The sequence below is a fragment of the Rattus norvegicus genome, chromosome 2 (genome assembly GCF_021556685.1).
Source record: "Rattus norvegicus strain SHRSP/BbbUtx chromosome 2, alternate assembly SHRSP_T2T, whole genome shotgun sequence".
Taxonomy (NCBI): Eukaryota; Metazoa; Chordata; class Mammalia; order Rodentia; family Muridae; genus Rattus; species Rattus norvegicus.
The window spans coordinates 195,613,850-195,639,858 of NC_141535.1; the positions used below are offsets into that span (position 1 = coordinate 195,613,850).

General features: G+C 41.0%; 1 protein-coding gene and 1 pseudogene across 10 annotated transcripts in view; one reads left to right on the forward strand and one right to left on the reverse strand.

Moving 5' to 3' along the window:
* Chia (chitinase, acidic) overlaps nt 1-26,009 on the forward strand; it is a 154,626-nt gene that overhangs the window by 26,329 nt on the left and 102,288 nt on the right. For 2 of the 10 annotated variants that reach the window (XM_087614078.1, XM_087614067.1), the window contains exons 3-4: nt 10,264-10,445; nt 12,853-17,794. The exons of 4 other annotated variants lie outside the window; for them this stretch is intronic. In XM_087614078.1, coding sequence (XP_087470204.1) covers nt 14,434-15,465 — 1,032 coding nt within the window. In that variant the 5' untranslated portion in view covers nt 10,264-10,445; nt 12,853-14,433 and the 3' untranslated portion in view covers nt 15,466-17,794. Of the gene's footprint in view, nt 1-6,652; nt 6,712-10,201; nt 10,446-12,852; nt 19,944-26,009 lie in introns of those variants that run through there. 4 more of the 10 variants (XM_087614059.1, XM_087614026.1, XM_087614073.1 and 1 more) reach the window with 4 other exon arrangements.
* Chia-ps1 (chitinase, acidic, pseudogene 1) overlaps nt 1-26,009 on the reverse strand; it is a 264,086-nt pseudogene that overhangs the window by 13,212 nt on the left and 224,865 nt on the right.

Sequence of the window (26,009 nt, forward strand, 5' to 3'; positions counted from 1 at the left end):
TGAGATTCTCTCTTCCATCTCTTGTATTCTGTTGGTGAAGCTTGTATCTACAGCTCCTTGTCTCTTCTTTTGGTTTTCTATATCCAGGGTTGTTTCCATGTGTTCTTTCTTGATTGCTTCTATTTCCATTTTTAATTCCTTCATCTGTTTGATTGTGTTTTCCTGGAATTCTTTCAGGGATTTTTGCCATTCCTCTCTGTAGGCTTCTACTTGTTTATTAATGATTTCCTGTGTTTCCCTAAGTGTGTTCATGTCTTTCTTGAAGTCCTCCAGCATCATGATCAAATATGATTTTGAAACTAGATCTTGCTTTTCTGGTGTGTTTGGATATTCCATGTTTGTTTTGGTGGGAGTATTGGGCTCCGAGGATGGCATGCAGTCTTGGTTTCTGTTGCTTGGGTTCCTGCGCTTGCCTCTCGCCATCAGATTATCTCTAGTGTTACTTTGTTCTGCTATTTCTGACAGTGGCTAGACTGACCTATAAGCCTGTGTGTCAGGAGTGCTGTAGACCTGTTTTCCTCTCTTTCAGTCAGTTATGGGGACAGTGTGTTCTGCTTTCGGGCGTGTAGTTTTTCCTCTCTACAGGTCTTCAGCTGTTCCTGGGGCCTGTGTCTTGAGTTCACCAGGCAGCTTTCTTGCAGCAGAAAATTTGGTCTTACCTGTGGTCCCGAGGCTCAGGTTCGCTCGTGGGGTGCTGCCCAGGGGCTCTCTGCAGCGGCAGCAACCAGGAAGACCTGTGCCGCCCCTTCCGGGAGCTTCAGTGCACCAGGGTTCCAGATGGTCTTTGGCTTTTTCCTCTGGCGTCCGAGATGTGTGTGCAGGGAGCAGTCTCTTCTGGTTTCCCAAGCTTGTCTGCCTCTCTGAAGGTTTAGCTCTCCCTCCCACGGGATTTGGGTGCAGAGAACTGTTTATCCGGTCTGTTTCTTTCAGGTTCCGGCGGTGTCTCAGGCGCAGAAGTCCTGCGGCTCCTGGGCCCTCCCCCACGGGAGCCCAGAGGCCTTATACAGTTTCCTCTTGGGCCAGGGATGTGGGCAGGGGTGAGCAGTGTTTGTGGTCTCTTCCGCTCTGCAGCCTCAGGAGTGCCCACCTGACCAGGCGGTTGGGTCTCTCTCTCACCGGGTCTGGGAGCAGAGAGCTGCTGCGGGCCGGGATCCGCGGGTGTGGGTGCCTTTTTTTCCTAACCACAGTGTCCTTTGCCTTACAGAAGCTTTGCAGTTTTCTGAGATCCCATTTGTCGATTCTTGATCTTAGAGCATAAGCCATTGGTGTTTTGTTCAGGAAATTTTCTCCAGTGCCCATGTGTTTGAGATGCTTCCCCACTTTTTCTTCTATTAGTTTGAGTGTATCTGCTTTGATGTGGAGGTCCTTGATCCACTTGGACTTAAGCTGTGTACAGGGTGATAAGCATGGATCTATTTGCATTCTTCTACATGTTGACCTCCAGTTGAACCAGCACCATTTGCTGAAAATGCTATATTTTTTCCATTAGATGGTTTTGGCTCCTTTGTCAAAAATCAAGTGATCATAGATGTGTGGGTTCATTTCTGGGTCTTCAATTCTATTCCATTGGTCTATCTGTCTGTCTCTGTACCAATACCATGCAGTTTTTATCACTATTGCTCTGTAATACTGCTTGAGTTCAGGGATAGTGATTCCCCCTGAAGTCCTTTTATTGTTGAAGATAGTTTTAGCTATCTTGGGTTTTTTGTTATTCCAGATGAATTTGCAAATTATTCTGTCTAATTTTCTGAACAATTGGATTGGTATTTTGATGGGGATTGCATTGAATCTGTAGATCTCTTTTGGTAAAGTGGCCATTTTTACTATATTAATCCTGCCAATCCATGAGCATGGGAGATCTTTCCATCTTCTGAGGTCTTCTTCAATTTCTTTCTTCAGAGGCTTGAAGTTCTTATTGTACAGATCTTTTACTTGCTTGGTTAAAGTCACACCGAGTTATTTTATATTATTTGGGTCTATTATGAAGGGTGTCATTTCCCTAATTTCTTTCTCGGCTTGTTTCTCTCTCTCTCTTTTTTTTTTTTGGTTCTTTTTTTCGGAGCTGGGGACCGAACCCAGGGCCTTGTGCTTCCTAGGCAAGCGCTCTACCACTGAGCTAAATCCCCAACCCCTCGGCTTGTTTCTCTTTTGTGTAGAGGAAGGCTCCTGATTTATTTGAGTTCATTTTATACCCAGACACTTTGCTGAAGGTGTTTATTCAGGGTTAGTAGTTCTCTGGTGGAACTTTTGGGATCACTTAAATATACTATCTTATCCTCTGCAAATGGTGATATTTTGACTTCTTCTTTTCCAGTCTGTATCCCCTTGATTTCCTTTTGTTGTCTCTGGCTAGAAGTTCAAGAACTATATTGAATAAGTAGGGAGAGAGTGAGCAGCCTTGTCTAGTCCCTGATTTTAGTGGTAATGCTTCAAGTTTTTGCCCATTTAGTTTGATGTTAGTGAATGGTTTGCTGTATATGGCTTTTACTATGTTTAGGTATGCGCCTTGAAGTCCTATTCTTTCCAGGACTTTTATCATGAAGGGGTGTTGAATTTTGTCAAATGCTTACTCAGCATCTAATGAAATGATCATGTGGTTTTGTTCTTTCAGTTTGTTTATATAATGGATCACGTTGATGGTTTTCCATATATTAAACCATCCTGCATGCCTGGGATGAAGCCTATTTGATCATGGTGGATGATTATTTTGATGTGTTCTTGGATTCGGTTTGCCAGAATTTTATTGAGTATTTTTGTGTCAATATTCTTAAGGGAAATTGGTCTGAAGTTCTCTTTCTTTGTTGGGTCTTTGTGTGGTTTAGGTATAAGAGTAATTGTGGCTTCATAGAAGGAATTCGGTAGTGCTCCATCTGTTTCAATTTTGTGGAATAGTTTGGATAGTATTGGTATGAGGTCTTCTATGAAGGTCTGATAGAATTCTGCACTAAACCTGTCTGGACCAGGGCTGTTTTTGGTTGGGAGACCTTTAATGAAGACTTCTATTTCATTAGGAATTATGGGTTTTTTTTTTTATTAACTTGAGTATTTCTTATATACATTTCAAGTGTTATTCCCTTTCCCGGTTTCCGGGCAAACATCCCCCTCCCCCCTCCCCTTCCTTATGGGTGTTCCCCTCCCAACGCTCCCCCCATTGCCGCCCTCCCCCCATAGTCTAGTCCACTGGGGGTTCAGTCTTAGCAGGACTCAGGGCTTCCCCTTCCACTGGTGCTCTTACTAGGATATTCATTGCTACCTATGGGGTCAGAGTCCAGGGTCAGTCCATGTATAGTCTTTAGGTAGTGGCTTAGTCCCTGGAAGGTCTGGTTGCTTGACATTGTTGTACTTTTGGGGTCTCGAGCCCCTTCAAGCTCTTCCTGTTCTTTCTCTGATTCCTTCAACGGGGGACCTATTCTCAGTTCAGTGGTTTGCTGCTGGCATTCGCCTCTGTATTTGCTGTATTCTGGCTGTGTCTCTCAGGAGCGATCTACATCCGGCTCCTGTCCGTCTGCACTTCTTTGCTTCATCCATCTTGTCTAATTGGGTGGCTGTATATGCATGGGCCACATGTGGGGCAGGCTCTGAATGGGTGTTCCTTCAGTCTCTGTTTTAATCTTTGCCTCTCCCTTCCCTGCCAAGGGTATTCTTTTTCCTCATTTAAAGAAGGAGTGAAGCATTCACAATTTGATCATCCGTCTTGAGTTTCGTTTGTTCTAGGCATCTAGGGTAATTCAAGCATTTGGGCTAATAGCCACTTATCAATGAGTGCATACCATATATGTCTTTCTGTGATTGGGTTAGCTCACTCAGGATGATATTTTCCAGTTCCAACCATTTGCCTACGAATTTCATAAAGCCGTTGTTTTTGATAGCTGAGTAATATTCCATTGTGTAGATGTACCACATTTTCTGTATCCATTCCTCTGTTGAAGGGCATCTGGGTTCTTTCCATTTTCTGGCTATTATAAATAAGGCTGCGATGAACATAGTGGAGCACGTGTCTCTTTTATATGTTGAGGCATCTTTTGGGTATATGCCTAAGAGAAGTATAGCTGGATCCTCAGGCAGTTCCATGTCCAATTTTCTGAGGAGCCTCCAGACTGATTTCCAGAATGGTTTTACCAGTCTGCAATCCCACCAACAATGGAGGAGTGTTCCTCTTTCTCCACATCCTCGCCAGCATCTGCTGTCACCTGAGTTTTTGATCTTAGCCATTCTCACTGGTGTGAGGTGAAATCTCAGGGTTGTTTTGATTTGCATTTCCCTTATGACTAAAGACGTTGAACATTTCTTTAGGTGTTTCTCAGCCATTCGGCATTCCTCAGCTGTGAATTCTTTGTTTAGCTCTGAACCCCATTTTTTAATAGGGTTATTTGTTTCCCTGCGGTCTAACTTCTTGAGTTCTTTGTATATTTTGGATATAAGGCCTCTATCTTTTGTAGGATTGCTAAAGATCTTTTCCCAATCTGTTGGTTGCCGTTTTGTCCTAACCACAGTGTCCTTTGCCTTACAGAAGCTTTGCAGTTTTATGAGATCCCATTTGTCGATTCTTGATCTTAGAGCATAAGCCATTGGTGTTTTGTTCAGGAAATTTTTTCCAGTGCCCATGTGTTCCAGATGCTTCCCTAGTTTTTCTTCTATTAGTTTGAGTGTGTCTGGTTTGATGTGAAGGTCCTTGATCCACTTGGACTTAAGCTTTGTACAGGGTGATAAGGATGGATCGATCTGCATTCTTCTACATGTTGCCCTCCAGTTGAACCAGCACCATTTGCTGAAAATGCTATCTTTTTTCCATTGGATGGTTTTGGCTCCTTTGTCAAAAATCAAGTGACCATAGGTGTGTGGGTTCATTTCTGGGTCTTCAATTCTATTCCATTGGTCTATCTGTCTGTCTCTGTACCAATACCATGCAGTTTTTATCACTATTGCTCTGTAATACTGCTTGAGTTCAGGGATAGTGATCCCCCCTGAAGTCCTTTTATTGTTGAGGATAGCTTTAGCTATCCTGGGTTTTTTGTTATTCCAGATGAATTTGCAAATTGTTCTGTCTAACTCTTTGAAGAATTGGATTGGTATTTTGATGGGGATTGCATTGAATCTGTAGATTGCTTTGGTAAAATGGCCATTTTTACTATATTAATCCTGCCAATCCATGAGCATGGGAGATCTTTCCATCTTCTGAGGTCTTCTTCAATTTCTTTCCTCAGTGTCTTGAAGTTCTTATTGTACAGATCTTTTACTTGCTTTGTTAAAGTCACACCGAGGTACTTTATATTATTTGGGTCTATTATGAAGGGTGTCATTTCCCTAATTTCTTTCTCGGCTTGTTTCTCTTTTGTATAGAGGAAGGCAACTGATTTATTTGAGTTAATTTTATACCCATTCACTTTGCTGAAGTTGTTTATCAGCTTTAGTAGTTCTCTGTTGGAACTTTTGGGATCACTTAAATATACTATCATGTCATCTGCAAATAGTGATATTTTGACCTCTTCTTTTCTGATCTGTATCCCCTTGATCTCCTTTTGTTGTCTGATTGCTCTGGCTAGCACTTCAAGAACTATATTGAATAAGTAGGGAGAGAGTGGGTAGCCTTGTCTAGTCCCTGATTTTAGTGGGATTGCTTCAAGTTTCTCTCCATTTAGTTTAATGTTAGCAACTGGTTTGCTGTATATGGCTTTTACTATGTTTAGGTATGGGCCTTGAATTCCTATTCTTTCCAGGACTTTTATCATGAAGGGGTGTTTAATTTTGTCAAATGCTTTCTCAGCATCTAATGAAATGATCATGTGGTTCTGTTCTTTCAGTTTGTTTATATAATGGATCACGTTGATGGTTTTCCGTATATTAAACCATCCTGCATGCCTGGGATGAAGCCTACTTGATCATGGTGGATGATTGTTTTGATGTGCTCTTGGATTTGGTTTGCCAGAATTTTATTGAGTATTTTTGCATCGATATTCATAAGGGAAATTGGTCTGAAGTTCTCTTTCTTTGTTGTGTCTTTGTGTGGTTTAGGTATAAGAGTAATTGTGGCTTCGTAGAAGGAATTCGGTAGGGCTCCATCTGTTTCAATTTTGTGGAATAGTTTGGATAATATTGGTATGAGGTCTTCTATGAAGGTTTGATAGAATTCTGCACTAAACCCGTCTGGACCTGGGCTCTTTTTGGTTGGGAGAACTTTAATGACTGCTTCTATTTCCTTAGGAGTTATGGGGTTGTTTAACTGGTTTATCTGTTCCTGATTTAACTTCCATACCTGGTATCTGTCTAGGAAATTGTCCATTTCCCGAAGATTTTCAAGTTTTGTTGAATATAGGTTTTTTAGTAAGATCTGATGATTTTTAGAATTTCCTCTGAATCTGTAGTTATGTCTCCCTTTTCATTTCTGATTTTGTTAATTTGGACGCACTCTCTGTGTCCTCTCGTTAGTCTGGTTAAGGGTTTATCTATCTTGTTGATTTTCTCAAAGAACCAACTTTTGGTTCTGTTGATTCTTTCTATGGTCCTTTTTGTTTCTACTTGGTTGATTTCAGCTCTGAGTTTGATTATTTCCTGCCTTCTACTCCTCCTGGTTGTATTTGCTTCTTTTTGTTCTAGAGCTTTTAGGTGTGCTGTGAAGCTGCTGACATATGCTCTTTCCTGTTTCTTTCTGCAGGCACTCAGCGCTACGAGTTTTCCTCTTAGCACAGCTTTCATTGTGTCCTGTAAGTTTGGGTATGTTGTACCTTCATTTTCATTAAATTCTAAAAAGTTTTTAATTTCTTTCTTTATTTCTTCCTTGACCAGGTTATCATTGAGTAGAGCATTGCTCAATTTCCACGTATATGTGGGCATTCTTTCCTTATTGTTATTGAAGACCAGTTTTAGGCCGTGGTGGTCCGATAGCACGCATGGGATTATTTCTATCTTTCTGTACCTGTTGAGGCCCGTTTTTTGACCAATTATATGGTCAATTTTGGAGAAAGTACCATGAGGAGCTGAGAAGAAGGTATATCCTTTTGCTTTAGGATAGAATGTTCTATAAATATCCGTTAAGTCCATTTGGCTCATGAGTTCTCTTAGTCTATCGACATCACTGTTTAATTTCTGTTTCCATGATCTGTCCATTGATGAGAGTGGGGTGTTGAAATCTCCCACAATAATTTGTGTGAGGTGCAATGTGTGTTATGAGCTTTAGTAAGGTTTCTTTTACGTATGTAGGTGCCCTTGTATTTGGGGCATAGATATTTAGGATTGAGAGTTCATCTTGGTGGATTTTTCCTTTGATGAATATGAAGTGTCCTTCGTTATCTTTTTTGATGACTTTTCATCGGAAATTGATTTTATTTGATATTAGAATGGCTACTCCAGCTTGCTTCTTCTGACCATTTGCTTGGAAAGTTGTTTTCCAGCCTTTCACTCTGAGGTAGTGTCTGTCTTTGTCTCTGAGGTGTGTTTCCTGTAGGCAGCAGAATGCAGGGTCCTCGTTGCGTATCCAGTTTGTTAATCTATGTCTTTTTTTTGGGGAGTTGAGGCCATTGATATTGAGAGACATTAAGGATTAGTGATTATTGTTTCCATTTATATTCATATTTGGATGTGAGGTTATGTTTGTGTGCTTTCATTCTCTTTCTTTTGTTGCCAAGACGATTAGTTTCTTGCTTCTTCTAGGGTATAGCTTGCCTCCTTATGTTAGGCTTTACCATTTATTATCCTTTGTAGTGCTGGATTTGTAGAAAGATATTGTGTAAATTTGGTTTTGTCATGGAATATCTTGGTTTCTCCATCAATGTTAATTGAGAGTTTTGCTGGATACAGTAACCTGGGCTGGCATTTGTGTTCTCTTAGGGTCTGTATGACATCAGTCCAGGATCTTCTGGCCTTCATAGTTTCTGGCGAGAAGTCTGGTGTGATTCTGATAGGTCAGCCTTTATATGTTACTTGACCTTTTTCCCTTATTGCTTTTAATATTCTTTCTTTATTTTGTGCATTTGGTGTTTTGACAATTATGTGACGGGAGGTGTTTCTTTTCTGGTCCAATCTATTTGGAGTTCTGTAGGCTTCTTGTATGTCTATGGGTATCTCTTTTTTTAGGTTAGGGAAGTTTTCTTCTATGATTTTGTTGAAGATATTTACTGGTCCTTTGAGCTGGGAGTCTTCACTCTCTTCTATACCTATTATCCTTAGGTTTGATCTTCTCATTGAGTCCTGGATTTCCTGTATATTTTGGGCCAGTAGCTTTTTCCGTTTTACATTATCTTTGACAGTTGTGTTGATGATTTATGGAATCTTCTGCTCCTGAGATTCTGTCTTCTATCTCTTGTGTTCTGTTGGTGATGCTTGTATCTATGGCTCCTTTTCTATTCTTTTGGTTTTCTATATCCATGGTTGTTTCCCTGTGTTCTTTCTTGATTGCTTCTATTTCCATTTTTAATCCCTTCAACTGTTTCATTGTGTTTTCCTGGAATTCTTTCAGGGATTTTTGTGATTCCTCTCTATAGGCTTGTACTTGTTTATTTATGTTTTTCTGAGTTTCTCTAAGGGAGTTCTTCATGTCTTTCTTTAAGTCCTCCAGCATCATGATCAAATATGATTTTAAATCTAGATCTTGCTTTACTAGTGTGTTTGGATGGATATTCAGTGTTTGTTTTGGTGGGAGAATTGGGCTCCGTTGATGCCATGTAGTCTTGGTTTCTGTTACTTGGGTTCCTGCCCTTGCCTCTTGCCATCAGATTATCTCTGGTGTTACTTTGTTCTGCTATTTCTGACAGTGGCTAGACTGTCCTATAGGCCTGTGTGTCAGGAGTGCTGTAGACCTGTTTTCCTGTTTTTTTTCAGCCAGTTATGGGAACAGAGTGTTCTGCTTTTAAGCGTGTAGTCTTTCCTGTCTACTGGTCTTCAGCTATTCCTGTGGGCCTGTGTCCTGAGTTCACCAGGCACGTTGCATGGAGCAGAAAAGTTGGTCTTATGTGTGGTTCCGTGGCTCAAGTTTGCTCATGGGGTATTGCTTTTGAGCTCTCCATGAGGGTGGCAACCAGGAGGGCCTGCGCTGCCTTTTCCAGGAGCCCCCGTGCACCAGGGTCCTAGATGGCGTTAGGTGTTTTCCTCTGGAGTCAGAAATGTGAGCAGAGTGTAGGGTCTTCTAGCTTCCCATGCGTGTCTGCCCCTCTGAAGGTTTAGCTCTCCCTCCCACGGGATTTTGGTGCAGAGAACTGTTGATCCGGTCCCTTCAGATCCCAGCGCAGGGGACCTGCAGCTCCAGTGCCCCTATGTTCTGGTTCCCAGAGGCCATATACAGTTTCCTCTTGGGCCAGGGATGTGGGCAGGGGTGGGCAGTATTGGTGGTCTCTCCCGCTCTGCAGTCTCAGGAGTGCCCACCTATCCGGGCAGTAAGCTCTCTCTCCCAAGGGGTTTGGGAACAGTGAGCTGCGGGCGGGGATCAGCAAAGTTCACAGTGTGTGTTCTTTAAATTAAAGACTTTGCTTTATTCATATTTAAAGCCTAAACCCAATACATGCCACAGGGCATGTTACTCTATTAACACTAGACAGTCTTGTGTAATTGTTCTCAGAATTTAAGTCTGTAGTCATATAGAACAGGTGGTTTTATTCTTGGTTGTCTATCTATAGAATAAAGACCATAATGCTTGTGGTAATTTTATTATAGAACACTCAAAATGGAGATCTATGGAAACTTGATCAGACAAAAGCCTAGCATAGAGTGGAGCAGGAGTCAAGAAATTCTTTTCCTAGTGGAGGAATTATTGGTAACTGATAGCTTTCAGAAGTTAGCTTTCCTTAAGGGTGTGGTCCCTGATAGGTGAGACATGCTCCAGTGGATGGTTGTATACTCAAGAGTATAAGGTAGCACTAATTGGGGTTAGTTGTGTGTGTGTGTGTGTGTGTGTGTGTGTATGCATGTGTACGTATGTTTATTATACAAAGTTAGATGGATATGGAATTAGGGATGGATCTGGGAGGAGACAAGGGAGATGATGATATGATCAAAATACAATGTACAATATTCTCAAAGAACCAAAACATGTTATATGTGAATAGAAATCATTTTTAAGAACAATGTGATATATTTAGAATATAACTTAGTGAATGGATAGATACTCCATAAAGAAGAACCTTTGCTATTGCTAAGATATTATAATTCTAAATTCAGTTGAGCTTGAGTTTACTCTATAACCCCCCCCCCCAATTTTTCTTGGAAGGAACAGACTTTGAGTCTTGTAGAGTTGAAGACATTTCCTTCTTTTCCTGCTTTCCTCACCTGCATCAGGACAGTGGAGAGATGCTTGCCCTTAGCTGGGCTCCCTCGAGACGCAGGGAACTGCCAGTCCAGGTTCACTCCATCAAACCCATACTGGTGCAGGAATTTGATGGCTGAGTTAATGAAAGTCTGTCAGTTGTGAGGAGTGGAGACCATGGCACTGAACCTGAGGGAGACCAAAAGAAGGCAGGGTAAGGCCTCTGTGATACTAATATATTGGAATTAAAACACTTTACAGGGCTAATTCCTTCTCTAAGCCTTTCACTAGGATGCCTCAACCTGATGAACACTTGTTCCTATTTTTGCCTCACCCTTATTTTGCAACCACTACTCTTGTCAGCTTTAAGACTCAGAATTCCCTTTGTTTGGTTATGCTCAACTATAACTATTCCCAAATTATTTTTGTTTTTCTGGATAGCCAGTTATTTTATCTTACCATGTTGTCTTCAAATACCCTCCAAGTTCATGTGCACTCAAAGAAGACTTACTTATGAGTAGACTTCTCCAAAAGACAAAGCAGTTGTATAAGACCTTCCTGAGCCCTTGTGCCCTTGAAATACTTTAGGAAGAGGCACCCTGAAATCAGTTAGCTAATGCTTAAATGGTGATGTCACCGAATTTCCACTTGAATTTAATCATATGATGCCATAGTAATCTTTCCAGTATGTTCTGTTTATCAGTAAGGTTTCTGTCAATTCATTGAGTTAACAGAATGAATGCCTTCTCTGATGTTGTGAAGTACTGTAATAGAGGCCATGCTGGGTTAGCTTGCTTTTGATAGAAATGAAAGAGTGGTTTTCTAGAGAGAACTTATGGGGCAGGTCCAAAGTCCCAGCCTCCAATGGCCAGGAGGGTTTTCAGCTGGATGTTCCTTAAAAGCAAAAGGTAAAGAATGTTTTCAAAATTCATGGGTCCCCTTATTTAAAGCAGCTTTGTTATGTAATATATTATTTGGGGTTGTCTTCACATGATAGGACATGCTCCAGCACAATTTTCTTTCCTTAACACAAACTTTCTCTGTGTTAGCATACTTGTGTTTCAAGTCCTGGTCTGAAAATCTGAATTGTAGAATTGTGGGGATCTTTTTGGGGAGGGTAGTGACTGATAGTAATTATGGTAGCTATAACTTAAAAGTGTAATTAGCTCATGCCTTATTCTACTGTATAAAATGATAAACATTGAACATTATTATTTACACAGCTTCCTTAACAATTAGATTTGCCAGGCTAGAACTATACACATTCTTGAGAAACTGACTGTGAATATCATCTCCCATAAGAATTAATAAGGGCTGTGAGAGAAAATTTAAATTATAGGTTTATCATACATTTCTTAGAGATTCTGACTATGTGTGCCGGGCTTGGTACTACATTCTTTTTTCTAGTGGTTCATGTAGCATTGTTGCAAGAACTGCATAGACCATACTTGTCACAAAAGCCTGGAAAAGGAGTTTATTTCTAGTTGGAATCATAGAACATGTTTACCCAGTTGTACTCATTATAGTGCCATTACTATTGGGAGAAATCACCTGAGTCTCCTTTTGCTGATGTGGTTGAACTGAATGAATCTGGTAATTAGTAGATATGAGGTTTTATTTTGTTTTAACACAAAGAAGAACTCTATTGTAATACATCAAATCCTTCAATTCATGGGATCAATGTTTTCTACATTTGAATATCCTCTATTTCTTGTTTCTTGACACAAGTAGCTGAGGTTGTTTGGGGTTCTCGCTCCCCATTAACTTCCCAAAGAGGACAAAGAAAGAAGAAATATAGCCCTTGTTTTTCACATGCTATCTATTGCAGTGATGTGACACATTGTCTACATCCTTGCTACTAAACACATAGCTCCTAGACCAGAAGGATCAGCATCATGTATCAGATGCTTACTAGAAAGGCACCATATTTTCTGCAAGAAGAATAACAAAATAGACTGATGTCTCACACCACATTAAAAAATCAACTCAGTGACTAAACAGCCAAACACAAGACTTGAGATTATGAATCTTCTAGAAAAAAGAATAAGGAGAGCCCTCTGAGAGTGGTCTGGGCAGTGGCTTTTAAATATGGTTTCCAAAGCACAGACAACAATTCCAAGAATAAATTGTGAAAAGCTTCTGAGGAGAAAAATAACAGAATCAAAATATGAACTCAGGATTGTTCTTGTATTGGGTTTTTGATGTTTTGAGAAAACTTAAAATTGGGAGGGTGGGTAAGGGGATCTTGATGGACTTGGAGAAAGGAAAGTATATGATTAAAATATATTTAAATTTAAAATTTGATTTCCCAAGTGGTTGTACAAGTTTGCACTCCTTCCCGCAATGAAGTGTTCTCCTCCTTCCACATTCCATTCAAGATTCTTCTGTTGAAAATTCTCTGTTTAGCTCTGTACTCCATTTTAAAATTGGCTTATTTGAGTTGTTGTTGTCTAAAATTTTGAGTAGTTTCTAAATTTTGGATATTAGTCCTCTGTTGGATGCAGTGTTGGTGAAGACTCTCAATCTGTAGGCTGAAGTTTTGTTTTATTGACAGTATCCTTTGCCTTATATAAGATTTGCAGTTTCATTACACCTCATTTATCAATTATTGTTCTTATCAGGAAATTGTCTCCTGTTGTGGCATCTCCAGGATTTGACATTGACTCAGGATAATGAGGCACCCGAGAATCAATGGGAATGACCTTAACTGTGACTCACAACATTGGGGATACGGATCCTGAAGAGGTCACCTCCTGTAGCCAAGCAGGAACTCCAGAGGATCAATAGAGACACCAACCCAGCTACAAAATTTTCAACCCCAACTTTATCCTGTCTACAAGAAATGACACTATTAATGATACTCTGTTATGCTTGCAAAGAGGAGTACATTGCCTTCTAAGAGACTCTACCCAGCAGCTGACTCAGATAGAGACACCCACAACCTATAAGTGAATGGAGCTTGGAAGGATCTTATGGAAGAATAGGGGGAAGGATTGTGGCCCCAAAGGGGATAGGAACTACATAAGAAGACCAACAGAGCCAACTAACCTGAACCCTTGGGGGCTCAGAGAGACTGAACCACCAAACAACAGGGGTTGGATCTAGGTCTCCCTGCGCACATGTAGCAGATGTGCAACTGTGCAGCTTGATGTTCATGTGGGTCCTGAACTACTGAAGCTGGTACTATTCCAAAAGCTGTTGCCTGTATGTGGGTTATGTTCTACTAGCTGGGCTGTCTTGTCTGGCCTTAGTGGGAGATGAAGCACCTAGTCTTATAAAGAGTTGATGTGGCCCTTGGGCAGCACCCCGCGAGGGCCCTTGGGCAGCACCCCGTGAGCAAACTTGAGCCTCGGGACCACAGGTAAGACCAACTTGTCTGCTGCAAGAGAGCTGCCTGTTGAGATCAGGACACACAGAGGCAGAGTTCATCTAGGACCGGGCACGTCCTGTGTTTGCCGGAGGTCCCACGCCCGCGGATCCCGGGCCCGCAACAGCTCTCTGCTCCCAGACCCTGTGGGAAAGAGACCTCAGCGCCTGATCAGGTGGGCACTCCTGAGGCTGCAGAGCGGAAGAGACCACCAACACTGCCCACCCCTGCCCACATCCCTGGCCCAAGAAGAAACTGTATAAGGCCTCTGGGCTCCCGTGGGGGAGGGCCCAGGAGCGGCAGGACCCCTGCCTGAGACACCACCGGAACCTGAGGGAAACAGACCGGATAAACAGTTGTCTGCACCCAAATCCCGTGGGAGGGAGAGCTGAACCTTCAGAGAGGCAGACAAGCCTGGGAAACCAGAAGAGACTGCTCTCTGTACATCTCGGACGCCAGAGGAAAACACCAAAGGCCATCTGGAACCCTGGTGCACTGAAGCTCCCGGAAGGGGCGGCACAGGTCTTCCTGGTTGCTGCCGCCGCAGAGAGCCCTTGGGCAGCACCCCGCGAGCAAACTTGAGCCTTGGGACCACAGGTAAGACCAACTTGTCTGCTGCAAGAAAGCTGCCTGGTGAACTCAAGACACAGGCCCACAGGAACAGCTGAAGTACCTGTAGAGAGGAAAAACTACACGCCCGAAAGCAGAACACTCTGTCCCCATAACTGACTGAAAGAGAGGAAAACAGGTCTACAGCACTCCTGACACACAGGCTTATAGAACAGTCTAGCCACTGTCAGAAATAGCAGAACAAAGTAACACTAGAGATAATCTGATGGCGAGAGGCAAGCGCAGGAACCCAAGCAACAGAAACCAAGACTACATGCCATCATCGGAGCCCAATTCTCCCACCAAAACAAACATGGAATATCCAAACACACCAGAAAAGCAAGATCTAGTTTCAAAATCATATTTGATCATGATGCTGGAGGACTTCAAGAAAGACATGAACACACTTAGGGAAACACAGGAAAACATTAATAAACAAGTAGAAGCCTACAGAGAGGAATCGCAAAAATCCCTGAAAGAATTCCAGGAAAACACAATCAAACAGTTGAAGGAATTAAAAATGGAAATAGAAGCAATCAAGAAAGAACACATGGAAACAACCCTGGATATAGAAAACCAAAAGAAGAGACAAGGAGCTGTAGATACAAGCCTCACCAACAGAATTCAAGAGATGGAAGAGAGAATCTCAGGAGCAGAAGATTCCCTAGAAATCATTGACTCAACTGTCAAAGATAATGTAAAGCGGAAAAAGCTACTGGTCCAAAACATACAGGAAATCCAGGACTCAATGAGAAGATCAAACCTAAGGATAATAGGTATAGAAGAGAGTGAAGACTCCCAGCTCAAAGGACCAGTAAATATCTTCAACAAAATCATAGAAGAAAACTTCCCTAACCTAAAAAAAGAGATACCCATAGGCATACAAGAAGCCTACAGAACTCCAAATAGATTGGACCAGAAAAGAAACACCTCCCGTCACATAATAGTCAAAACACCAAATGCACAAAATAAAGAAAGAATATTAAAAGCAGTAAGGGAAAAAGGTCAAGTAACATATAAAGGCACACCTATCAGAATCACACCAGACTTCTCGCCAGAAACTATGAAGGCCAGAAGATCCTGGACTGATGTCATACAGACCCTAAGAGAACACAAATGCCAGCCCAGGTTACTGTATCCTGCAAAACTCTCAATTAACATAGATGGAGAAACCAAGATATTCCATGACAAAACCAAATTTACACAATATCTTTCTACAAATCCAGCACTACAAAGGATAATAAATGGTAAAGCCTAACATGAGGAGGCAAGCTATACCCTAGAAGAAGCAAGAAACTAATCGTCTTGGCAACAAAAGAAAGAGAATGAAAGCACACAAACATAACCTCACATCCAAATATGAATATAACGGGAAGCAATAACCACTATTCCTTAATATCTCTCAACATCAATGGCCTCAACTCCCCAATAAAAAGAAATAGATTAACAAACTGGATACGCAACGAGGACCCTGCATTCTGCTGCCTACAGGAAACACACCTCAGAGACAAAGACAGACACTACCTCAGAGTGAAAGGCTGGAAAACAACTTTCCAAGCAAATGGTCAGAAGAAGCAAGCTGGAGTAGCCATTCTAATATCAAATAAAATCAATTTTCAACTAAAAGTCATCAAAAAAGATAAGGAAGGACACTTCATATTCATCAAAGGAAAAATCAACCAAGATGAACTCTCAATCCTAAATATCTATGCCCCAAATACAAGGGCACCTACATATGTAAAAGAAACCTTACTAAAGCTCAAAACACGCATTGGACCTCACACAATAATAGTGGGAGATTTCAACACCCCACTCTCATCAATGGACAGATCATGGAAACAGAAATTAAACAGAGATGTAGACAGACTAAGAGAAGTCATGAGCCAAATGGACCTAACGGATATTTATAGAACATTCTATCCTAAAGCAAAAGGATATACCTTCTTCTCAGCTCCTCATGGTACTTTCTCCAAAATTGACCATATAATTGGTCAAAAAACGGGCCTCAACAGGTACAGAAAGATAAATATAATCCCATGCGTGCTATCGGACCACCACGGCCTAAAACTGGTCTTCAATAACAATCAAGGAAGAATGTCCACATATACTTGGAAATTGAACAATGCTCTACTCAATGATAACCTGGTCAAGGAAGAAAGAAAGAAAGAAATTAAAAACTTTTTAGAATTTAATGAAAATGAAGGTACAACATACCCAAACTTATGGGACACAATGAGAGCTGTGCTAAGAGGAAAACTCATAGCGCTGAGTGCCTGCAGAAAGAAACAGGAAAGAGCATATGTCAGCAGCTTGACAGCACACCTAAAAGATCTAGAACAAAGAGAAGCAAATACACCCAGGAGGAGTAGAAGGCAGGAAATAATCAAACTCAGAGCTGAAATCAACCAAGTAGAAACAAAAAGGACCATAGAAAGAATCAACAGAACCAAAAGTTGGTTCTTTGAGAAAATCAACAAGATAGATAAACCCTTAGCCAGACTAACGAGAGGACACAGAGAGTGCATCCAAATTAACAAAATCAGAAATGAAAAGGGAGACATAACTACAGATTCAGAGGAAATTCAAAAAATCATCAGATCTTACTACAAAAACCTATATTCAACAAAACTTGAAAATCTTCAGGAAATGGACAATTTCCTAGACAGATACCAGGTATCGAAGTTAAATCAGGAACAGATAAACCAGTTAAACAACCCCATAACTCCTAAGGAAATAGAAGCAGTCATTAAAGGTCTCCCAACCAAAAAGAGCCCAGGTCCAGACGGGTTTAGTGCAGAATTCTATCAAACCTTCATAGAAGACCTCATACCAATATTATCCAAACTACTCCACAAAATTGAAACAGATGGAGCACTACCGAATACCTTCTACGAAGCCACAATTACTCTTATACCTAAACCACACAAAGACACAACAAAGAAAGAGAACTTCAGACCAATTTCCCTTATGAATATCGACGCAAAAATACTCAACAAAATTCTGGCAAACCGAATCCAAGAGCACATCAAAACAATCATCCACCATGATCAAGTAGGCTTCATCCCAGGCATGCAGGGATGGTTTAATATACGGAAAACCATCAACGTGATCCATTATATAAACAAACTGAAAGAACAAAACCACATGATCCTTTCATTAGATGCTGAGAAAGCATTTGACAAAATTCAACACCCCTTCATGATAAAAGTCCTGGAAAGAATAGGAATTCAAGGCCCATTCCTGAACATGGTAAAAGCCATATACAGCAAACCAGTTGCTAACATTAAACTAAATGGAGAGAAACTTGAAGCAATCCCACTAAAATCAGGGACTAGACAAGGCTGCCCACTCTCTCCCTACTTATTCAATATAGTTCTTGAAGTTCTAGCCAGAGCAATCAGACAACAAAAGGATGTCAAGGGGATACAGATCGGAAAAGAAGAAGTTAAAATATCACTATTTGCAGATGATATGATAGTATATTTAAGTGATCCCAAAAGTTCCACCAGAGAACTACTAAAGCTGATAAACAACTTCAGCAAAGTGGCTGGGTATAAAATTAACTCAAATAAATCAGTTGCCTTCCTCTATACAAAAGAGAAACAAGCCGAGAAAGAAATTAGGGAAATGACACCCTTCATAATAGACCCAAATAATATAAAGTACCTCGGAGTGACTTTAACAAAGCAAGTAAAAGATCTGTACAATAAGAACTTCAAGACACTGAAGAAGGAAATTGAAGAAGACCTCAGAAGATGGAAAGATCTCCCATGCTCATGGATTGGCAGGATTAATATAGTAAAAATGGCCATTTTACCAAAAGCAATCTACAGATTCAATGCAATCCCCATCAAAATACCAATCCAATTCTTCAAAGAGTTAGACAGAACAATTTGCAAATTCATCTGGAATAACAAAAAACCCAGGATAGCTAAAGCTATCCTCAACAATGAAAGGACTTCAGGGGGAATCACTATCCCTGAACTCAAGCAGTATTACAGAGCAATAGTGATAAAAACTGCATGGTATTGGTACAGAGACAGACAGATAGACCAATGGAATAGAATTGAAGACCCAGAAATGAACCCACACACATATGGTCACTTGATTTTTGACAAAGGAGCCAAAACCATCCAATGGGAAAAAGATAGCATTTTCAGCAAATGGTGCTGGTTCAACTGGAGGTCAACATGTAGAAGAATGCAGATCGATCCATGCTTATCACCCTGTACAAAGCTTAAGTCCAAGTGGATCAAGGACCTCCACATCAAAGCAGATACACTCAAACTAATAGAAGAAAAACTAGGGAAGCATCTGGAACACAGGGGCACTGGAAAAAATTTCCTGAACAAAACACCAATGGCTTACGCTCTAAGATCAAGAATTGACAAATGGGATCTCATAAAACTGCAAAGCTTCTGTAAGGCAAAGGACACTGTGGTTAGGACAAAACGGCAACCAACAGATTGGGAAAAGATCTTTACCAATCCTACAACAGATAGAGGCCTTATATCCAAAATATACAAAGAACTCAAGAAGTTAGACCACAGGGAAACAAATAACCCTATTAAAAAATGGGGCTCAGAGCTAAACAAAGAATTCACAGCTGAGGAATGCCGAATGGCGGAGAAACACCTAAAGAAATGTTCAACATCTTTAGTCATAAGGGAAATGCAAATCAAAACAACCCTGAGATTTCACCTCACACCAGTGAGAATGGCTAAGATCAAAAACTCAGGGGACAACAGATGCTGGCGAGGATGTGGAGAAAGAGGAACACTCCTCCATTGTTGGTGGGATTGCAAACTGGTACAACCATTCTGGAAATCAGTCTGGAGGATCCTCAGAAAATTGGACATTGAACTGCCTGAGGATACAGCTATACCTCTCTTGGGCATATACCCAAAAGATGCCCCAACATATAAAAAAGACACGTGCTCCACTATGTTCATTGCAGCCTTATTTATAATAGCCAGAAGCTGGAAAGAACTCAGTTGCCCTTCAACAGAGGAATGGATACAGAAAATGTGGTACATCTACACAATGGAATATTACTCACCTATCAAAAACAACGACTTTATGAAATTCGTAGGCAAATGGCTGGAACTTGAAAATATCATCCTGAGTGAGCTAACACAATCACAGAAAGACATACATGGTATGCACTCATTGATAAGTGGCTATTAGCCCAAATGCTTGAATTACCCTAAATGCCTAGAACAAATGAAACTCAAGACAGATGATCAAAATGTGAATGGTTCACTCCTTCTTTAAAAAGGGAACAAGAATACCCTTGGCAGGGAAGAGAGAGGCAAAGATTAAAACAGAGACTGAAGGAACACCCATTCAGAGTCTGCCCCACATGTGGCCCATGCATATACAGCCATCCAATTAGACAAGATGGATGAAGCAAAGAAGTGCAGATCGACAGGAGCCGGATGTAGATCGCTCCTGAGAGACACAGCCAGAATACAGCAAATACAGAGGCGAATACCAGCAGCAAACCACTGAACTGAGAATAGGACCCCCGTTGAAGGAATCAGAGAAAGAACTGGAAGAGCTTGAAGGGGCTCGGGACCCCATATGTACAACAATGCCAAGCAACCAGAGCTTCCAGGGACTAAGCCACTACCTAAAGACTATACATGGACTGACCCTGGACTCTGACCTCATAGGTAGCAATGAATATCCTAGTAAGAGCACCGGCGGAAGGGGAAGCCCTGGGTCCTGCTAAGACTGAACCCCCAGTGAACTAGACTGTTGGGGGGAGGGGGACAATGGGGGGAGGGTGGGGAGGGGAACACCGATAAGAAAGGGGAGGGGGGAGGGGGATGTTTGCCCGGAAACTGGGAAAGGGATTAACACTTGAAATGTATATAAGAAATACTCAAGTTAATAATAAAAAAAAAAGAGTTGAGGTGCCAGGATGGGTGGATACCCAAAGGAGCACCCTCTGACTCAGAGAAGAAGGGAAGGGAGAATGGGGGAAGGATTGTGAGAGGGAGTAACCTGAAGGAAGGCGGTGAGTGGGATGTAAAGTGAATAAGTAAAAAAAAATTAAATAAAAATTAAATTTATTTTAAATAATAAAAAGTATAATGAAAAAAGGATACAGGCATTCATATGAATAGCCATATATGATCTAGACAAAGATATAACAGGTGTATAAATAAATACACCTAAATAAATAAATAAATAAATAAATAAATAAATCTAACACCTTTACTAATCAGAGTCATTCAAATTATAACAATACTGATTTGATACCCAACACCTGTTAAAATGGCTATCATAAAAAGTTGAAAGATAACCAATATTCTCAGTAGTGTATAAAGAAACCACTAAATACTATTGGCTTAAATGTAATTATAGCCTCAGATAGAGCACTGCAGAGATTCCTTACGCAATACAAACAGACTGCACACGAGTCATCAATACGAATATCTAAAGAAAATGAAATCAATCTTTTCAAAATACAATACTCAAATAGTATTTTCAACACTGAATAATACCATCCAAATTATGGAATCCTTTTAAGTGTTCAATGGGCAAATCGATAAATATTTAATATTATATATCTCTTTATATTCTAATGTAAATTTTAAAGAACAAAACACACCACTTATAGTAACATTTGTGAACTTGAAGGGCACAATATAAGTAAAATAGGAGTGACATAGAATGGCAAGTAGAGGCACTTGAGTGGCAGGTCCCCTGTCGTCCAGACACCACCCAGAAAAGAAGGGACCCAGTCAACAGTTCTCTGCACCCAAATCCCTTGGAAGGGAGAGCTAAATCTTCAGAGGGGCAGACAGGCCTGGGAAGCCAGAAGAGACTACACTCTGCCCACATTTCTGCCTCCAGAGGAAAACACCTAACACCATCTGGGACCCCAGTGCACGGGGGCCCCGGGAAAAGGCAGTGCAGGCCCTCCTGGTTGCTGCCCTCATGGAGAGCTCAAAAGCAGCCTCCCACGAGCAACTTGAGCCACGGGACCACAGGTAAGATCAACTTTTCTGCTCCAAGCAACCTGCCTGGTGGCCTCAGGACACACAGAAGCAAAATTCCTCTGGGAGCAGACACTTCTGGTTTTTAGCTGGAGCCCCAACCTCCCTGATCCTGGCCCACAGCTCATTGCTCCCAAACCCCATGGGAGAGAGAGTTCACCGCCCAGACAGGTGGGCACTCCTGAGACTTCAGAGCGGGAGAGACAATCAATACTGCCCACACATACTCACATCCCTGGCCCAAGAGGAAACTGTTTAGGGCCTCTGGGAACCGGAAGATAGGGGCACTCGAGGGGCAGGTCCCCTTAGGTCCAGACACTGCCCGGATCTGAAGGGACCTGGTCAACAGTTCCCTACACCGAAATCCTGTGTGAGCTAAACCTTCAGAGGGGCAGACTACATGGCATCATCAGAGCCCAATTCTCCCACCAAAGCAAACACTGAATATCCAAACACACCAGAAAAGCAAGATCTAGATTTAAAATCACATTCGATCATGATGATGGAGGACTTCAAAAAAGACAAAAAGAACTCCCTTAGAGAAATGGAGGAAAACATAAATAAACAAGAAGAAACATATAGAGTGGAATCACAAAAATCCCTGAAAGAATTCCAGGAAAACACAATCAAACAGGTGGAGGAATTAAAAATGGAAATAGAAGCAATAAAGAAAGCACAAAGGGAGAGAACCCTAGATATAGAAAACCAAAGGAAGAGACAAGGCAAGAAGCCATAGATACAAGCATCACGAACAGAATATAAGAGATAGAAGAGAGAATCTCAGTAGCAGAAGAGTCCATAGAAATCATCGACACAGCAGTCAAAGATAATGTATAACGGAAAAAGCTACTGGTCCAAAACATACAGGAAATCCAGGACTCAATGAGAAGATCAAACCTAAGGATAATAGGTATAGAAGAGAGTGAAGACTCCCAGCTCAAAGAACAACTAAATATCTTCAGCAAAATCATAGAAGAAAACTTCCCCAACCTAAAGAAAGAGATGCCCTTAAACATGCAAGAAGCCTACAGAACTCCAAATAGATTGGACCAGAAAAGAAACGCTTTCCATCACATAATAGTCAAAACACCAAATGCACACAACAAAGAAAGAATATTCAAAGCAGTGAGGGGAAAAAGATCAAGTAACATATAAAGGCAAACCTATCAGAATCACACTGGACTCCTCACCAGAGACTATGAAGCCATAAGATCCTGGACAGATGTCATACAGACCCTAAGAGAACACAAATGCCAGCCCAGGTTACTGTATCCAGCAAAACTCTCAACATAGATGGGGAAACCAAGACATTCCACGACAAAAACAAATTTACACAACATCTTTCTACAAATACAGTGCTACAAAGGATAATAAATGGTAAAGCCCAATATAAGGAGATAAGCTACACCCTAGAAAAAGCAAGAAACTAATCATCTTGGCAACAAAACAAAGAGAAGAAAAGCAGACAAACATAATCTCACATCCAAATATGAATAGAACAGGAAGAACAATCACGATTACTTAATATCTCTTAATATCAATTGATTTAACTCCCCAATAAAAAGACATAGATTAACAAACTGGATATGCAATGAGGACCCTGCATTCTGCTGCCTACAGGAAACACACCTCAGAGACAAAGACAGACACTACCTCAGAGTGAAAGGCTGGAAAACAACTTTCCAAGCAAATGGTCTGAAGAAGCAAGCTGGAGTAGCCATTCTAATGTCGAATAAAATCGAGTTTCAACTAAAAGTCATCAAAAAAGATAAGGAAGGACACTTCATATTCATCAAAGGAAAAATCAACCAAGATGAACTCTCAATCCTAAATATCTGCTCCAAATAAAAGGGCACCTACATACATAAAAGAAACCTTACTAAAGCTCAAAACACACATTGCACCTCACACAATAATAGTAGGAGATTTCAACACCCCACTCTCATCAATGTACAGATCATGGAAACAGAAATTACACAGAGACATAGACTAAGAGAAGTCATGAACCAAATGGACTTAACAGATATTTATAAAACATTCTATCCTAAAACAAAAGGATATACCTTCTTCTCACCACCTCATGGTACTTTCTCAAAAATTGACCATATAATCGGTCATAAAACAGGCCTCAATAGATACTGAAAGATAGAAATAATCCCATGAGTCCTATCAGACCATCACGGGCTAAAGCTGGTCTTCAACAATAAGGGATGAACACCCACATATACATGGAAGTGGAACAATGCTCTTCTCAATGATAACCTGGTCAAGGAAGAAATGAAGAAATTAAAGACTTCTTAGAATTTAATTAAAATGAAGGTACAACATACCCAAACTTGTGGGACATAATGAAAGCTGTGCTAGGAGGAACACTCATAGCTCTGAGTGCCTGCAGAAAGAAACAGGAGAAAGCATTTATCGGCAGCTTGACAGCACACCTGAAAGCTCTAGAACAAAAAGAAGCAAATACACCCAGGAGGAGTAGAAGGCAGGAAATAATCATACTCAGAGCTGAAATCAACCAAGTAGAAACAAAAAGGACCATAGAAAGAATCAAAAGAACCAAAAGCTTGTTCTTTGAGAAAATCAACAAGATAGATTAAACCCTTAGCAGACAAAGGAGAGGACACAGAGAGCGTGTACAAATTAACAAAATCAGAAATGAAAAGGGAGACAACTACAGAATCAGAGGAAATTAAAAAAATCATCAGATCCTATAAGAAAAGCCTATATTCAACAAAACTTGAAAATCTGCAGAAAACGGACAATTTCCTAGACAGATATCAGGTACCAAAGTTAAATCAGGAACAGATAAACCATTTAAATCACCCCATAACTCCTAAAGAAATAGAAGCCGTCATTAAAGGTCTCTCAACCAAAAAGAGCCCAGATCCAGATGGGTTCAGTGCAGAATTCTATCAGACCTTCATAGAAGACCTCATACCAATACTATCCAAACTATTCCACAAAATTGAATCAGATGGAGCACTACTGAATTCCTTCTATGAAGCCACAATTACTCTTATACCTAAACCACACAAAGACCCAACAAAGAAAGAGGACCTCAGACCAGTTTCCCTTATGAATATCGACGCAAAAATACTCAACAAAATTCTGGCAAACCGAATCCAAGAGCACATCAAAACAACCATCCTCCATGATCAAGTAGGCTTCATCCCAGGCATGCAGGGATGGTTAAATATATGGAAAACCATGAACATAATCCATTATATAAAGAAACTGAAAGAACAAAACCATGTGATCATTTCATTAGATGCTGAGAAAGCATTTCTCAAAATTCAACACCCCTTCATGATGAAAGTCCTGGAAAGAATAGGAATTCAATGCCCATACCTAAACATAGTAAAAGGCATATACAGCAAACCAGTAGGTAATATTAAACATAATGCAGAGAAACTTGAAGCAATCCCACTAAAATCCGGGAGTAGACATGGCTGCCCACTCTCTTTCTACTTATTCAATATAGTTCTCAAAGTTCCAGCCAGAGCAATCAGACAACAAAAGGAGACAAAGGGATACAGATTGGAAAAGAAGTCAAAATATCACTATTTGGAGATGATATGATAGTATATTTAAGCGATCCCAAAAGTTCCACCAGAGAACTACTTTTTTTTAAATTTTTTTAAAGAATTTTATTTTTCTTGAGTATTTTATGTATTTACATTTCTTTTTTTTTATTAACTTGAGTATTTCTTATATACATTTCAAGTGTTATTCCCTTTCCCGTTTCCGGACAAACATCCCCCTCCCCCCTCCCCTTCCTTATGGGTGTTCCCTTCCCAACCCTCCCCCCATTGCCGCCCTCCCCCCAACAGTCTAGTTCACTGGGGGTTCAGTCTTAGCAGGACCCAGGGCTTCCCCTTCCACTGGTGCTCTTACTAGGATATTCATTGCTACCTATGGGGTCAGAGTCCAGGGTCAGTCCATGTATAGTCTTTAGGTAGTGGCTTAGTCCCTGGAAGCTCTGGTTGCTTGACATTGTTGTACTTTTGGGGTCTCGAGCACCTTCAAGCTCTTCCAGTTCTTTCTCTGATTCCTTCAACGGGGGACCTATTCTCAGTTCAGTGGTTTGCTGCTGGCATTTGCCTCTATATTTGCTGTATTCTGGCTGTGTCTCTCAGGAGCGATCTACATCCGGCTCCTGTCCGTCTGCACTTCTTTGCTTCATCCATCTTGTCTAATTGGGTGGCTGTATATGTATGGGCCACATGTGGGGCAGGCTCTGAATGGGTGTTCCTTCAGTCTCTGTTTTAATCTTTGCCTCTCCCTTCCCTGCCAAGGGTATTCTTTTTCCTCATTTAAAGAAGGAGTGAAGCATTCACATTTTGATCATCCGTCTTGAGTTTCGTTTGTTCTAGGGATCTAGGGTAATTCAAGCATTTGGGCTAATAGCCACTTATCAATGAGTGCATACCATGTATGTCTTTCTGTGATTGGGTTAGCTCACTCAGGATGATATTTTCCAGTTCCAACCATTTGCCTACGAATTTCATAAACTCGTTGTTTTTGATAGCTGAGTAATATTCCATTGTGTAGATGTACCACATTTTCTGTATCCATTCCTCTGTTGAAGGGGATCTGGGTTCTTTCCAGTTTCTGGCTATTTTTTTTTTTATTAACTTGAGTATTTCTTATATACATTTCGAGTGTTATTCCCTTTCCCGGTTTCCGAGCAAACATCCCCCTCTCCCCTCCCCTTCCTTATGGGTGTTCCCCTCCCAACCCTCCCCTCACTGCCGCCCTCCTGCCATAGACTAGTTCACTGGGGGTTCAG